The 14,047-nt window shown below is 44.2% G+C and overlaps 1 protein-coding gene across 2 annotated transcripts in view; it reads left to right on the top strand.

The window, feature by feature from the left end:
- STARD9 (StAR related lipid transfer domain containing 9) overlaps positions 1 to 14,047 on the top strand; it is a 327,608-nt gene that overhangs the window by 211,322 nt on the left and 102,239 nt on the right. For both annotated transcript variants that reach the window (XM_069208915.1, XM_069208916.1), the window contains exons 16-18: positions 739 to 918; positions 6,003 to 6,054; positions 10,530 to 10,667. In XM_069208915.1, coding sequence (XP_069065016.1) covers positions 739 to 918; positions 6,003 to 6,054; positions 10,530 to 10,667 — 370 coding nt within the window. The remainder of the gene's footprint in view (positions 1 to 738; positions 919 to 6,002; positions 6,055 to 10,529; positions 10,668 to 14,047) is intronic.

Here is a 14,047-nt window from a genome sequence, read left to right as displayed (position 1 = left end):
CGTTCTTCTTGATGTTTCTTTCTGCTTACCATCCTCAAACCTTTTTAATAATCATAATAACATTGAAATCTGCACTTCTTGCTTTGAATAAGAGGTATGTAATACACGCCACTATTACCCAGTGTATTAGTACTCAAAAACAATAACTTACAGCCAACAATCATGTGGCTTTATGTTCATATTTTATGTTCTGCAGTTTCATAAATGCTGCTAACATTCAAAAAGTTTACGTTTGCTACCCATGACTTATGTTCACTGCGCCTAAATCTATGCTAACCTAAGAAGTTGTGCCAATGGCCGCTGAGGATGTGTAGCAGGTATACTGTATATGTGGTAAGATTCATATTAGACGGCAGGTGCTTCACATCACCTTATGGTAGAGGACATAACGTTTATCACATGGTTATTCAAAGTTCCTCCATACATCTGAGAAGACTTTGCTGTGATTTGACATTTGGGACAATTGTCTTTAAGTTGCAGCAAGATTAACTTTTTCCATCAACCATGTTTCAGCATGGATTTTTATTGGTTACTTTCAGTATCGCCATAGAATTTGTTTTGGAGTCACAAGACCCTGGTATTCGTAAGTGGTTGAATGCATTTGATATATTATAGACACACAAGAATATATTTGAACTGCGGTTACCATTGTGGCCAGTAGTCAATGGTTTCTTTCCATGATTTTTATAGCAAATAAATGGAAAGAAGAAATGCCCTGTTTTTGTGACCTCCCCCTAGATTGAGCAGTTGACCAAGGACTGGACAGATAAGTGGTCAGACAGAGACCCGATCACGACTGAATACAACGTGGATATCAACAAGGGGAAAGCGGGGGTGACCATCGACTCCAGCGTCCCACATTTGGTAGGGGTGGATGACGACATCCTTAGTACGGGAGTGGTGCTGTATTATCTCAGGGTAAGACTACTACGTCACTTAAAATTGTTTTTTTATTCTTCTGTACTATTTCTTAATCTGTGAAATTAATGATGTCTCACCAGGATGAGGTCATATCGTAATTATTAATGACTTCTCAGTGTATGATTTCTACAGTATGTCTGCTACAATTTGTATCTATGTCATTATAAGACCTTACCAGTGACAGTATACACTATATACCTTAAGGGACAAAATCATACAATAGGTCTGAACCATTTTCCACAGTTCATTAAATCACAGGAAGATGTGCATGTTGACAGATAGAGTCTCATCTCAAGATAGGTTTGTTCTTTTCTGTCACACAGTATTCTCTGGGCATGATGATAGTGTTAGTAATACTAGAGATTTCAGGACAGTGTGGGACAGATTACGCATGACACTGCATGTATTTGCTTGTTTTCTTAATGTAAGAATGGTAAGTAAATGCATTTGATTAGGTTGTGGGATGACATCTTAAGTGACTATTCCTGTATTCATAAAGTTCCATGCACACATGTCAATAACTTAAAGTGTGGCCTGGCTGGACACTATTATTGTAGGCTTAACTGTATGTGTGTCATTTTAAACTCTTAAATATATATCAACAATATTTGAACATCCAACCTACTCAGTTTGCAAAAGATGTTTATTCAGAGTTTTTCCCATCCTGTTTGCAAGTGTAGCACTCGTCCTCTCGTGTGACACCACCCTAGTCCATGCTATATTAGGCAGACAAAATAAATAATTAAAGCAAATATTCTAATAACATTGGCCAGGAATTAAAAGTAGGCAGTTGTAAAAGTAGGAAACTTACTCCCGTAGGTTTATTCTTTTATGTGTTGAAAATCTTCGACTTTTAAGGGTTCTCATCCTGGTCAACATGTTTGTACTCAGGTTCACCACCAATTGTCTACCACTGAAGTCTGTCCCTCTTTTCCATACGCTACAGGATCACTATTAATCTTCCACCGCTGTTAGCATCAGCGATCAACGTCTTAGTGGGGAGTCTGTAAGCCCAGCATGCAGTGCTTAATTTGTGCTTGTTGTTTCCGGTGCTGAGCACCAGCACTTATTTGTGAGGGCCAGGGCTTATTCTTATGCCTCAAGCATTTGCTGCAAGCAAAAGACACATATGTGAAAGACTGAAGAAGGAAAAACAAAAAGTGTCATAAAGGGAGAAAGTAGAAAGTTGCAGGATGAGCTGAAGGGGCAGGGGTGGCCGTAAATGGATTGAAGAGGCCCGAGATGGCTTCAGTATTACGCTGCCTCAGTATTCAGTGCTGGCAGATTTAATTACAGCAGCCTTGTGTTTAAGAGAAGGGCTTTGAGCACCGGCACCTCTTAATTTACAAATTAGGCACTGCCAGCATGTAAGGGGGGCATGTTATCCCACCTGGGTCATTTCACGAGGAAGGGACAGTGGAATCCATTTCCCCATGTAGCTCATCAGGAGGATTGTAGGGGGAACCGTCCCAGAAACCTCACCTGTGCACTTGTTTACAAATTGCCCTGACCTTTCACCCTGGGATCCACTGTCACGTGGGTCTCAACAACATACTGTTAAATTACCCATCGCCTCCAAGGAATTGCAAGATTCTACTTTATGACTTTCCATGTCCACATCCTTGCTTTTGCACTCCGGGTCACCTGCGCCATAACAACATCTTTCAAACACAAACACGCCATTTTATTCCAAGAGCGTTAATCATTGTGGTGATATTCCAAATGTTTGTCCTGGGGCCTCCTAAATGGAGTTGATAGATTTAAACAGAGCTATCATTCCACTTGTGAATTCCACTTCATCTAAATCTTCGCGAGTAGGCGATTTGTTGTACCTGGTACAAGGTATGTCACCACAGGGTTTGGAACAATCCCTCCTTAGTTTATTTCTTCTTCCTTTAGGCTAGTGCAATAAAGCACACCAGTACAAGATGGCTGCTGCTTTCCCCATCCTCCATCCTCCCCAGGCAGCACTGAATTAGCAGCTATTGTTGCGCTGTCAGGTGGGGATCAGGGTGTTGGGGGGGGGGGGGGTGAATCATGACAGAGCAGCTTATCCTCACAAAGGGCCCAGGACTGTTGCCTCCATTTTCCTATACTGGTGGAACAGCTACAAATTGCTGTTTTTAGGATGGTGTATTTTTATGTTGCAAATGTAAAACTACTATAGGCTGGAGGAACAAACGTTCTTAAAGAAGGATCACACCCCAACATATCTCTTGTCATAACTATTAACTCAAACATCCTCTGTCACCCGCTCTTCATTGGTACTAACACTTTTTCCTTCTATTCCTTTCTCCTAGCTCCTTGAAGCTGCTTTTCATTTCTCTGCGCTTTTCATTCTTTAGACTCTGCTATCTGTTTGATGCAAAGGTAAATTTGGGTGATCGTTTTAGTGTGAAGAATGTTGGCATTCATAATTTGAAGTTGGAAAATAAATTGTTTATTTCTATTTCTAATATGATGATGTGGATCCGCTTACTTGCAGACTAAATGTTTGTCTACCTCCACTTCACTGGACTTTTCTTACTTTGTTATCAACCTGTACAAAAGCATGGAACAACTAATCAAACATCTCAGCATGTTCACATTAACATCAACTATCTCTCGGTTTTCACTTGTGGTAGGTTTGGTTTAACAGTGATGACCCTGTTTACTTTTAGATGATTTTGTGGTACTCGTTCCTACTTGCCAAGGATATCCTCACTTCGGTGCCCTTACTGCATGTTCTGTCAACATCTTGCATGTGAATTGGTTTCAGACAAAGTCCCTTCCATGCTATGTTAATCCACATCTTGTGTTTGCACTGGTTGTGAGTTCTCACACTCTGTGACACTGTCATTAATGGTGATGGCTAGCAGCAGGGGGCAAGTGGCAACCACGCTCCTCTGTTCACTGATAGATGCATACAACAGATCATTGGTTCATCATGAGGGTTAATCTACTGTTGAGGACCAGTTACAGGTGTGGGGGGTCTCTCCCTGCGGAGTGAGTGCACTAGGTCACTGGAGCGAATGTCATACCCTAAACCGTGAAAAACCTATGTGCATGATCCTGTTGGCTCCCCTAGGTGTCAGTGCCATGCAGTGCCTGTTTCTGTAGAGAGTAGCAGATAACTGAAGGTTTCCCCTGGAGACAAAAGGATGGATTGATGGAGTGCATGGGTGAGGCCTGGCAGACATTGTGCACAGGGTAAAAGTCATATAGGTGGATGTACATGCCTGAAACCTACCGAGAGCATGAGTGCGATTGGACAGGTGGGTGGTTTGAAGTGCCCAAAGTCTGCTGATAGCTTGAGGGTGATTGGACAGATGGGTGGTTGGAAGTGCCCAAAGTCTACTGAGAACATGAATATGATTGGCCAGGTGGGTGGATGGGAGTGCTAGACTTTGTTTAGAGATGGAGTGTGATTGGCCGGGTGGGTTTATGGACATTCCAGAAGTCTGCCAAGAGCATGAATGTGGTTGGCCAGCTGGTTGGATGTGAGTGCCTGAAGTCAGTTGAGAGCCTGAGTTTGATTGACCAGGTGGGTGGATGAACGTTGCCTGAAGTCTGCCAAAGTATACAAAAATACAAAACTAAAGTATACAAAAAAGTGGTGGATGGAATGCTTGAATTAATCTGAGCCACTGGTATTCACTCAGGCTTTATCCCAGTCCATTGTTATTTTGCTCATCATGCCATCTCTGTTTTGACCCCGCCATATGCAAATCAGCCTTAACCGTGCTCCAATGAGAACAATCCAGCCCAAACTGCTAGGCCAGCTCTTCTCTGAACTAGAAACAAGCACACCAGGATCAGTGTTTCCCTAGTCAGGTCTCATCAGCCACATATAGCTCACTTCCAGTGACATAGCGTGCACGGGACCTACTTCTGGGCAAAACCTGCCCATATAGGGTTAGTCTCCAGACAGAGACAAACCATATGTAAATCAGACATGGTTCTGCTCCAATAAGAACTGCAAGGCCCAATCGCGATGGGAACACAGGCCACCCCAGACTGCTGTCAGCCTTTTGGGCCTCATCAGTGAGGTGCAGCTTGGATTGTATGGCAGCAAGGAATCCATGTTTGGGTGCACCTGTCGCACATAGGGCATCTCTCTCCAAAGAACAAAAAAATGATGAGTGGAATACTTGAATTAATCTCAATCACTAGTAATTATTCAGGGCTGTATTGCAGTTCATCATTTTTTAGCCCACTGTGCCACTTCAGATTGCAGCCCTATGCAAATCAGCTATGGGTCTATTCCAGTCAGAGCAATCCAGCTTGAATTGCCAAGCCACACGTTTCTATAAGGGCTTTGTGTTCATAACTGAAGACTGTAACATGATCAAACAAATCAGAGGTGTGTCACCACCGGGACCAACAGTTTATCAAAGGCCAAAAACAGCAAAGTGAATGCACCCGACTTCTGTTGGAAGCTGCTGGTGGACATCATAGAATGCATTGCATTATCATTTCACACACATGCTTAATGGATGCAGCGCGAGTGATGTATAGAGTCAAGGTCTAAAGTGGTTCCAGTAGTCTGGTAAATGGTGATTCATATATTGCAACACAGCTGATGGGGCAGCTGTCCTATGTGTGACGGAGACTATAGAACATCTCTCATAGCGCCTCATTACAGTCACGTCCGAAATATTCGAATCAAGTGAAGCACTATTTATACCCAAATCCGTATTCCAAATGTGTGTTGTAATACCACACACCTGTGATTTTTCCCAGTAATTACTTCGCAGTCTAGCACCTGATGAAATATGTACAGAGAAAAGATGGAGGGAAGAAGGAAAATGAGGTCATTTTTTTGAGTGCAAGATGCATTTTCCTTAATTACGCTTAATTTTGCAGTCATTTTGCTTAATTACTTTACAGCAAATTACACGACTTTCACACGCCCCTACCCTATAGGCCAATCCGACTTTGGTCATTCCCAGTTTTTGAAAGGTATATGTGTGGCAAAAAGCAATAAAACGAATCTGTTTACTGTATGCATACTAATATCATGAGTTATGTATTGGTGATAAATTAAGACCTTCTAACAAGTGACAGTCTTCCTTTGTGCTGAACTTGTGTTTCGAATGTAGGAAGGGACCACCAAGATTGGAAGAAAGGATTCTGGTCAAGACCAGGATATTGGTGAGTAAACTCCATCAGCCACAGCTACAAATGCAGTAACTGCGAACTGGTCCCTGAGTCTTTACCTGCAGCTCTGGAGAAATTGACCAGATTGTGCTGTAGCATCGTCGATAATTATTTGTGGTGAAATTTCAAATGTGGCATAAGGCACTTGCATAGGACATTATAATGTCTTTGACTTGCATGTAGAGATGCTGTAGGTGAGACAAAGTAACGGGACATGAAATATAAACTCAAATCCTTCGTCTTTGTACGTAATGTCTATGGGTCTTTTTCTTGTCATTGTAAATAAGTTACAAGCCAAAAACTCTGATTTAAATCTGGGAAAGCTTAAAAGCAGAACAGGTTCAGAGTCTAGGCTAGTGTAAGTAAATAACAATTTTAGGCATCTGCTAGGCATGCCGAAACACAGCGCCTACAATAGTGCAGTAGGTAGTATATCTTAAGTGACTGATCAGGAAGTATGTGGGGAAATAAGAAGTCATAGCAAAAGTGTTGGGCGGTGCGGAAGAGAGGTCCAGTGACTCTGTAAATCATACTTGGTAAGGCTTGACAAGCAAGGAGGATCTGACCATTGGAGGAACTGGAATTCTGGAAGCATAAGGAGGAAGAGCCTGGAAATAGGAACCCTGGGGACAGGGACCGGGCATCTTGGCGCATAGAGGTGAAGTGCGTCTTGATGCTATGGCAATGCATCACACGTTGTTCTCTGTTCAGTATCGAAAGCACCCTGGCTTTGTGGTTACGTTGAGAGAACCCTCTAATATTTTGGTTTCTATAAAATATCTAGTGCTCTCCTTATGTTGGTAGCTTCTGCGGATTAATTTGTGAAACGCCGCCCTTCCCAGTGAGAAAGACAAGGCACTAACTGCACTTTTTTCTGGCTTCTAAGAATGTAGCGAGAGAGGATGTGGCTTGGGTCCCATCCACTTATTGCCTCAGGCGCATGGTCTATTTTTGTTTGCAGACTGCTGTGGACTAACAGGAGAACATATTAAAAAATCATGTGAGCTAAGGGGACCTGTGTGGACTGGAAGTACTTTATTTTATTAAAGTACTAGTTTAGAAGTTGTTGGAAACTGCTAAATCTGCTAGATTCTATCAGTGTGGGCCCCTCCTGGATGACTGGGGTAGATCCAGGCAGTGTTCAAGGTGTTCATTTTCATTCATAACTATTTAGCCCAGTCATGTAACATTATGGCAGCAGGTTCTTCTAAAGTGCTTGGGTCTCTTGGTGTTGGTCCTTAGGTTTTAACAGCAATAAGTGCAGGAAGAATTATGAAAAATATTGAGAAAATAGCAATGTGTTTAGCACTTTTCAGTGCTGTAAAAGAGAAATAGTGGTTGTGGTTAGGGAGGAACATTGCAAAGTGACAGGCTATGATAGAAAAACACGGTCCCGGAGGCGGGACCTGCGGATTCTAGGGATGTGTAAACGCTTATGATGAGCAGTGCAAAGTGTTTCACATGGGTTGTGTCTAAGGTGGCGATTTGATATAAATCTGGGGATCTTTCCACAGATGGAGCGGCAACCAATCTTTAGTACCTTAAGAATTGTGCAAGCCTGTCTGGGGAGTCAGTGTAATTATTTTAAAATCGAGTTGGTGCAGCTGAAACCAAGGTAGTCACTACAATCGGGGGGGACTGATTTCGAAAGTTGACTGATTAACAAGGAGTGAACACCTATGTGGATTGATTACAATAATCAACCTTCAAGTCATGAGGGCGACTAATGAGTGGCATTACAGTAACTCATCTGCATCTCTTCTCTGGGCTCCACCAAAGCTCCTTTACCTTTACTGTCGCTCCAGCTTTAGGGAATGCCATGTCTCAGGAGGCTGTAGCAGCAGAGGGGGCGGTCCATCTAGGGGATCCTCCTTCCGGGCTCGGGGTCCAATGGAAATTGGGGGGGACCAAACCAGAAGGACTGCGCAGCATCTGGAGTTGATTTGGCATGGAGGAGGAGGAGGCTTTTGGAGCACCCAGGTGTGCCAGTGCCCTGGACATCTCTGGAGTTGTAGTGAGGTGAAGGTCTGGAGCTGTGACCTCTTCCAAAGTATGATGACCTCTGGGGTCTGTGGAGGAAAGCAGGAGCCCACATTTCTATCCTGGGGTGAGTCTCCTGACCCAGAGGAATCATCTGAGTCTTTGTCCTGATTTATGGGCAGAGCGACCCACTGGGAAAATGGCCCCAAAATTATTTAAATGAAAGCCTCAAAGAGAGAAGAAAGGCTTCTTTGCAGTGGAAGCACATGACCTGAGGGGTCAGAGTTGGAGGTGGGATCTGCCACTGGCTCAGGTTCATCCCATGGACATCTGGCAATGACGTCATTGCTTAAGTCTTGCTGCAAAGGAACAAACAAATTAAAAAAGCATTTACAATGCAACGGGTCTCGCGTTTGCTCATGTTAGAGCTGATCGCTTTGTAAACTCCTAACCCGACTTTTCATCTATCGGGCAAAAGTGCATTTATGTACATAACCCGATAAAGTGAAATTAGCTATGTAAAGCGCTGGACTTCTGCCAAGCGAGATAGCGCTCGTATATTAGAGAAAAAGAAGTCCACGAGCCCGATGGAAAACAGCGAGCCTCGCATGTTTTCTGTACTTGGTCGCTGCGCTCAAGGAGGGCTAGCCATCGGAAAAGGCATGAGTTATGCCTGCCTTCAACTAATGAAAGCAAGCAGATTTTATTAGGCAAGCCCACGAACCAATAAAAAACACTGACGTGAAGTTGACAGGGCTCCGAGCCCTTTTCTAAATACAAAAGAGTCTCGCTGCGATACGCATGCGCGAGCGCATGCAACGCAGGCTCGACCCTAAAAAGCAGATATTGTTGAGAAAAGAGAAGAACATAATGTGGCAGCTTTGGGCAAGTTAGATCAGTTGATTTTGGCTTTGGAGACGAGGATGGAAGACCAGAAAGAAGAAGTAGATCAGAGGAAATATTTTGAGCCGTGTTGTGCCACCTTTCTTTGTAGTATGGAGTCAAGAACTGAGATTCTGGAAAAACGAGGTGGAAGCTGCTCGCCTTAGGGTCTTAGGTCAGTCGCGCACTGGAGAACCAAAGGGCCTGAACTCAGTGCTGCAGAGCTGGTTGCAGAAGGAGGTAATGGGCACCACCTGGCTTTCTGATAGCGCTTCCTAAGGCCATCAGACTCCTGACAAAGGGGTTGCTAGCAGAGAAGACCTCTGGAACTATTCTGTGGACTTTAAATCCCAGCTTGAGAACAAAGATACTCAAATGAGCAGCGATAAGATCGAAGCCTTACAGGAAGAGTAAAAATACACGTGGCCAGATCTGAGAAAATTAAGAAGAACGTAATTTCAAAGGGTCTTGAGCCATTTCTATTGCTATTGTTTCCAGGGAACCTGAGAGTGAAATGCAGGGTAAGACATTTTGGGGGTCATTACGACCTTGGCGGGTGGCTACCGCCGCCCGCCAGGCGGTAACCGCCGTGCGGCCGCCAATGCGGCCGCATTCACGCGGCCCCCATTATGACATTCCCGCCGGCCCAGCGGGAATGAGGCCGCAACATAGGAGCCGGCTCCTAATGGAGCCGGCGGTGTTGCGGCTGTGCGACGGGTGTAGTTGCACCCGTCGCACTTTTTACTGTCTGCTATGCAGACAGTGAAAAGCTGGCCGGGGCCCTGTTAGGGGGCCCCTGCACTGCCCATGCCAGTGGCATGGGCAATGCAGGGGCCCCAAGGGGCCCCAGGACACCCCTTACCGCCAGCCTCTGCCTGGCGGTGCAAACCGCCAGAAACAGGCTGGCGGTAGGGGGGTCATAATCCCCAGGGCAGCGCTGCCCTGGCGGATTATCACCGCCGGGGCTAAAATGGCGGTAAACCGCCGGCCCCGGCGGTGCGACCGCGGCGCTACCGCCGTGGTCGTAATAAGGGCCTCCGTACCGCCAGCCTGTTGGCGGTACGGACGCCACATTACCCCTGGCGGTCTCTGACCGCCAGGGTCGTAATGACCGCCTATGTGCTTTTTCTTCTGCAACTAAGGGCATCCTGGGGATTTCTTCATTCTTGCATCGTGGGTTAAAATGTTGAATTATTTATTGTTTAACCTATTTTGATTTGTAATATTTATCTCTTGGGGTCACTGAGTAACCTGATGTCTTACACTCGTATTTAGGTACTGGAGTGATTTCATATTGAACATTGGTTTTGAATATGGGATTTTATTGCTAGCTCTTTTTCCCTGCTCCTTGCCCCCTGGCCACAGTGTGACTAGTCAAATTGTTTTGATAAATGCCGCCCGTAAGCAAATAATTTTGGTATGTATTGATGGATTCCTAAAATTTATTTATTTCTTAATGTAGAGTTAATTGTTTCATTGCTCTAATCCTTTTATATGCTGTGTAACTGCTAAAAAATGTTGTTGTTTTTTTAAATAAATACATAATTATTTGCATTTTGTGAAGATCTTACTGTGAAGGTATTTTACCAAAAAAAAACTGTGTTTAGTTTTGCCAGGTCAGTGGATTGAGAGACACCATTGCATCATAGAAAACACCAGTGGGGCTGTGACTCTACGACCCCTCCAGGGGGCGCAGTGCATTGTCAACGGCCAGGAAGTCACTGAGCCACGCCGTTTGTCTCAAGGTAGGCTGCCTGAGTGATAGCACTGTGTAATATTTATATTTATGCATTTTGTGAAAATTTATGTAATTTAATATTGCTGCATTTATTTTTGGTAAGCCACCTTTGGATATAATTTAGGAACTTGCAGCCTAAAGATACCCAACCTTCTGCAACTCACCTATAAATTCCCCCAACAATGTGCAAGTGTAACACACCCCTGCTAATAACTACTTTTAATTTGCTAACACAAGGAACTGGAGTGAATGCATGGAATAGTTTGCTTGGGCACACAAGACTGATCCCAGTAGTCAACAATAACCAATAGTATTTGACAAACCACTAACCTTGGGTTCCAGAACAGGGTACTGACTGGCATTAAGTGCGCCAAAGCCTTGTCCGAGGTAGTTAGCGCTATATAAATGCAATAACAATTACAATAGCCTATTTCAGGTTTTAGTCGCCACACAGGGGTGAGACAGCATTCTCACATGAAGAGAACTTGCATAATCTTTACCAGGTGTTGATCACTAGTGTTGTCCCAGTGCATCCTGGTAGATGTTCACAACTTCCAAACAATTTTACTCTTCACTTCCTGGCAGCCATTTATATATCTTGTACCTTTCTTGACACTATGTATCACTGATTTTACTGCTAATGAGAAATACTTGTCTCTTTGCCTTTGACGAGATTGTGCATGTCATACAGTTTCATCAATCTTGGTCATGAGAGATTACAATACCATGTATAAAATCAAACAAAGCTTTGTGCACATACGTACATTGCAGAGGTATGACATATGGAGAGACAGACCTCCAGGTTAACATTACCTTCCCTCTACATCCTCCAACTCTCTACGTATAAGTTTCCCTTGACTGTCACTAAGAGTCTCTAAAAGGGGTCATTCACTGAACGATGTCACAGTCCCCCTTAAAACCCAAGCAGACATCATCAAATGAAGCAACATTCTAGAAAGCCTATTGTTGGTGATTGTTAGCAATGCAGGACTGGTTAATATGAACTGTGTTTTTTCTCTACACCAGATGGCCCCTTAAAATGTCCAAACATTTAAATATAGCCTGGGCCATGGGGTTTAATCAGAGTTCGACCACAAAATTGAGTCTTAAATATCCCCCGGAAAGATTCAAATCTACAGTACCAGCTACTATTACTATGTGGGTAAATATACGCTCACTGTTCTTAACCCCACATTTACAGGGTTTGACAGTGTATCTTGAAGCTGCATAGGCCTGGAGTGTAGAGCAGTAAATCTTTACTTAGCTTCTATACTTGCCCTCACGAAATTGTGGCTGCTAGTTTTGCAAAGATGATCTTTTGGCGGAACAATATTTTGTTGTTTGATTTTGTGAAATACAACTGGCTTAGTCCAGTGTCAGCTTAGGGAGAAAATATAAAAGGTTGCTCTTTCAAGAATGGGGACTGAGCCCCCTCAAAAGTATTTTCCTTCATACCCAGGTATTTCCACCTTGAAGCCACTGTGCAGACTTCCCAGATGTTCTTGCCCCTCCAGTATCCTGAGCCAGTTAGCATGGTATACAGAGAACTAACAGAGAGTGTATTTCCTTACTGAAATGGTTATTTCCATGTATTCGGTCTGGTGTTGGCCAAGACCTTTTGTTTTTATTAGAAATACGTATACTGCAGATATTTACCCACAAGGGCTTTCAGTCAGCTCCTTCATCCATTGGACTGCAGTATTGTCATTCATATTTTGCTCTGCCCACCACAACCTACAGCAGGGTACGCAGGGTCAGCCCACTTCAGTTATTGGCCTACCTGACTGTGAGTGACAGCAATCTGTTCTTGCACAATGTGCACATCCGCAGAATAAGTAGTCCACTTCACTGACATTGACTACTGGTGTAATGAATGCTTCACATAAAGTATATATACATATATGTGATGGCTTTTAGCCTTTTTAACATAGGTGAGGAACCAGCAACTCCCCAAACACTGCTGCCATGCCATTCGTGTGTCACGTCCATTCATACCAAAACGTCATAAACAACATAAGCGAAACCAAAGGTTTACATTCAATGCTGGAACTAGTCAGTTGTACTTCTGTTGCTCAAGAAAGTGTTCTTGGATCCTGGGATGGCTCAGCTGCAGTCCTCTTTCTCAGCTGACAAATGTAGTCAGTTTTTCTGGTAACAGATAATATGAGTACAATTGGAGACTTTCATTATAGGATTTCATTATAAATAGGATTTCATTATAAATAGCATTCTTTTCACCTGTCAATCTGACACCGTTCACAAGCACTCAGCTGGTATGTGCTGAAAGATTGTGATCATGGGGGTTTCTTAAGAGATGTGCACATGCGGTAATATCTGAAGTGAACGGATTACCGCACATCCTGTTGTTTTCACACATTTCCAGTCAGCCATTCAAGTGCACTAGAGAACGGGAAAACTGTGCATCATTATCATCAGCAATACACTGGTGATAATTATGCAGCAAAAAAAAGGCAACATTTTTGCGTATTCGAACGCTACTCTGAGGAGGAGGCCTGCCCTGCATTGCCCTCTGGAAATGTTGCCGAACGGTTTATGTGGGTGGTATAGCTACTCCAGATGTTCTCTTGTACTATTGGGTGGCACATCTGGTCATAGTCAATGAATGATGGTTCGAGAGATTCGCAGATCCGGCATACGCAGTCGAGCAATGGGTTATGTGTCGTGAGAAACTTCCGCACCTGCTCTACGAGGGCACCGCGGCGGCGATTCACACCTACCACATAGCTGATGCTTGGGGCTTGAAATGTGGCCTGCAAGGCTGTCTGGTGGTCAGACAAGATGACGCTAGAGACCCCACTATCGTGGGGTGCTCATCTTCTGCAATTTGCAGCCTTACACAGCTTCTCCGTATGGGATACCATTGGCATCTCAACACTGGGAGATGTCATCCACAGTGGGATGTTATGGCGGGCGTTAGAGGGGGAGCCTCGTGAGCTCAATGACGACGATTGAAGAGAGGCACTGGAGGCCCCCAGAGAGGCGGTAATAGCCTCTCAGTTCAGACACATACAGTTGAAGTTGCTCCACCGTGTCTACTACAATAAAGCTTGGCTACATCACATGGGCCTGATCCCGGACAGGAGGTGCTTGAGGTGTGAGGACTCCCAGGGAACCCTGTCCCACACATTCTGCCATTCTCCTGCTCTTTCTCACTTCTGGGACAGGGTTCTGGGGCAATTGGAGGATGTGTTGGGCTGCAAGATCCCGAGGGATCCCAGGCTTGCACTCCTCCATGTCACTGACGAACTGGGCAGCACAAGATATCAGATGGGGCTTCTTTGGCTGGGACTCATTATTGCCAAGCGAGGCATTGTGAGTGCCTGGAAGGACATAGCAGCCTGTTCCATAGAAACATGGACCAAGGGC

This window comes from Pleurodeles waltl, chromosome 9, assembly GCF_031143425.1.
Source record: "Pleurodeles waltl isolate 20211129_DDA chromosome 9, aPleWal1.hap1.20221129, whole genome shotgun sequence".
Taxonomy (NCBI): Eukaryota; Metazoa; Chordata; class Amphibia; order Caudata; family Salamandridae; genus Pleurodeles; species Pleurodeles waltl.
This window is presented reverse-complemented; position numbering and strand designations above follow the sequence as displayed.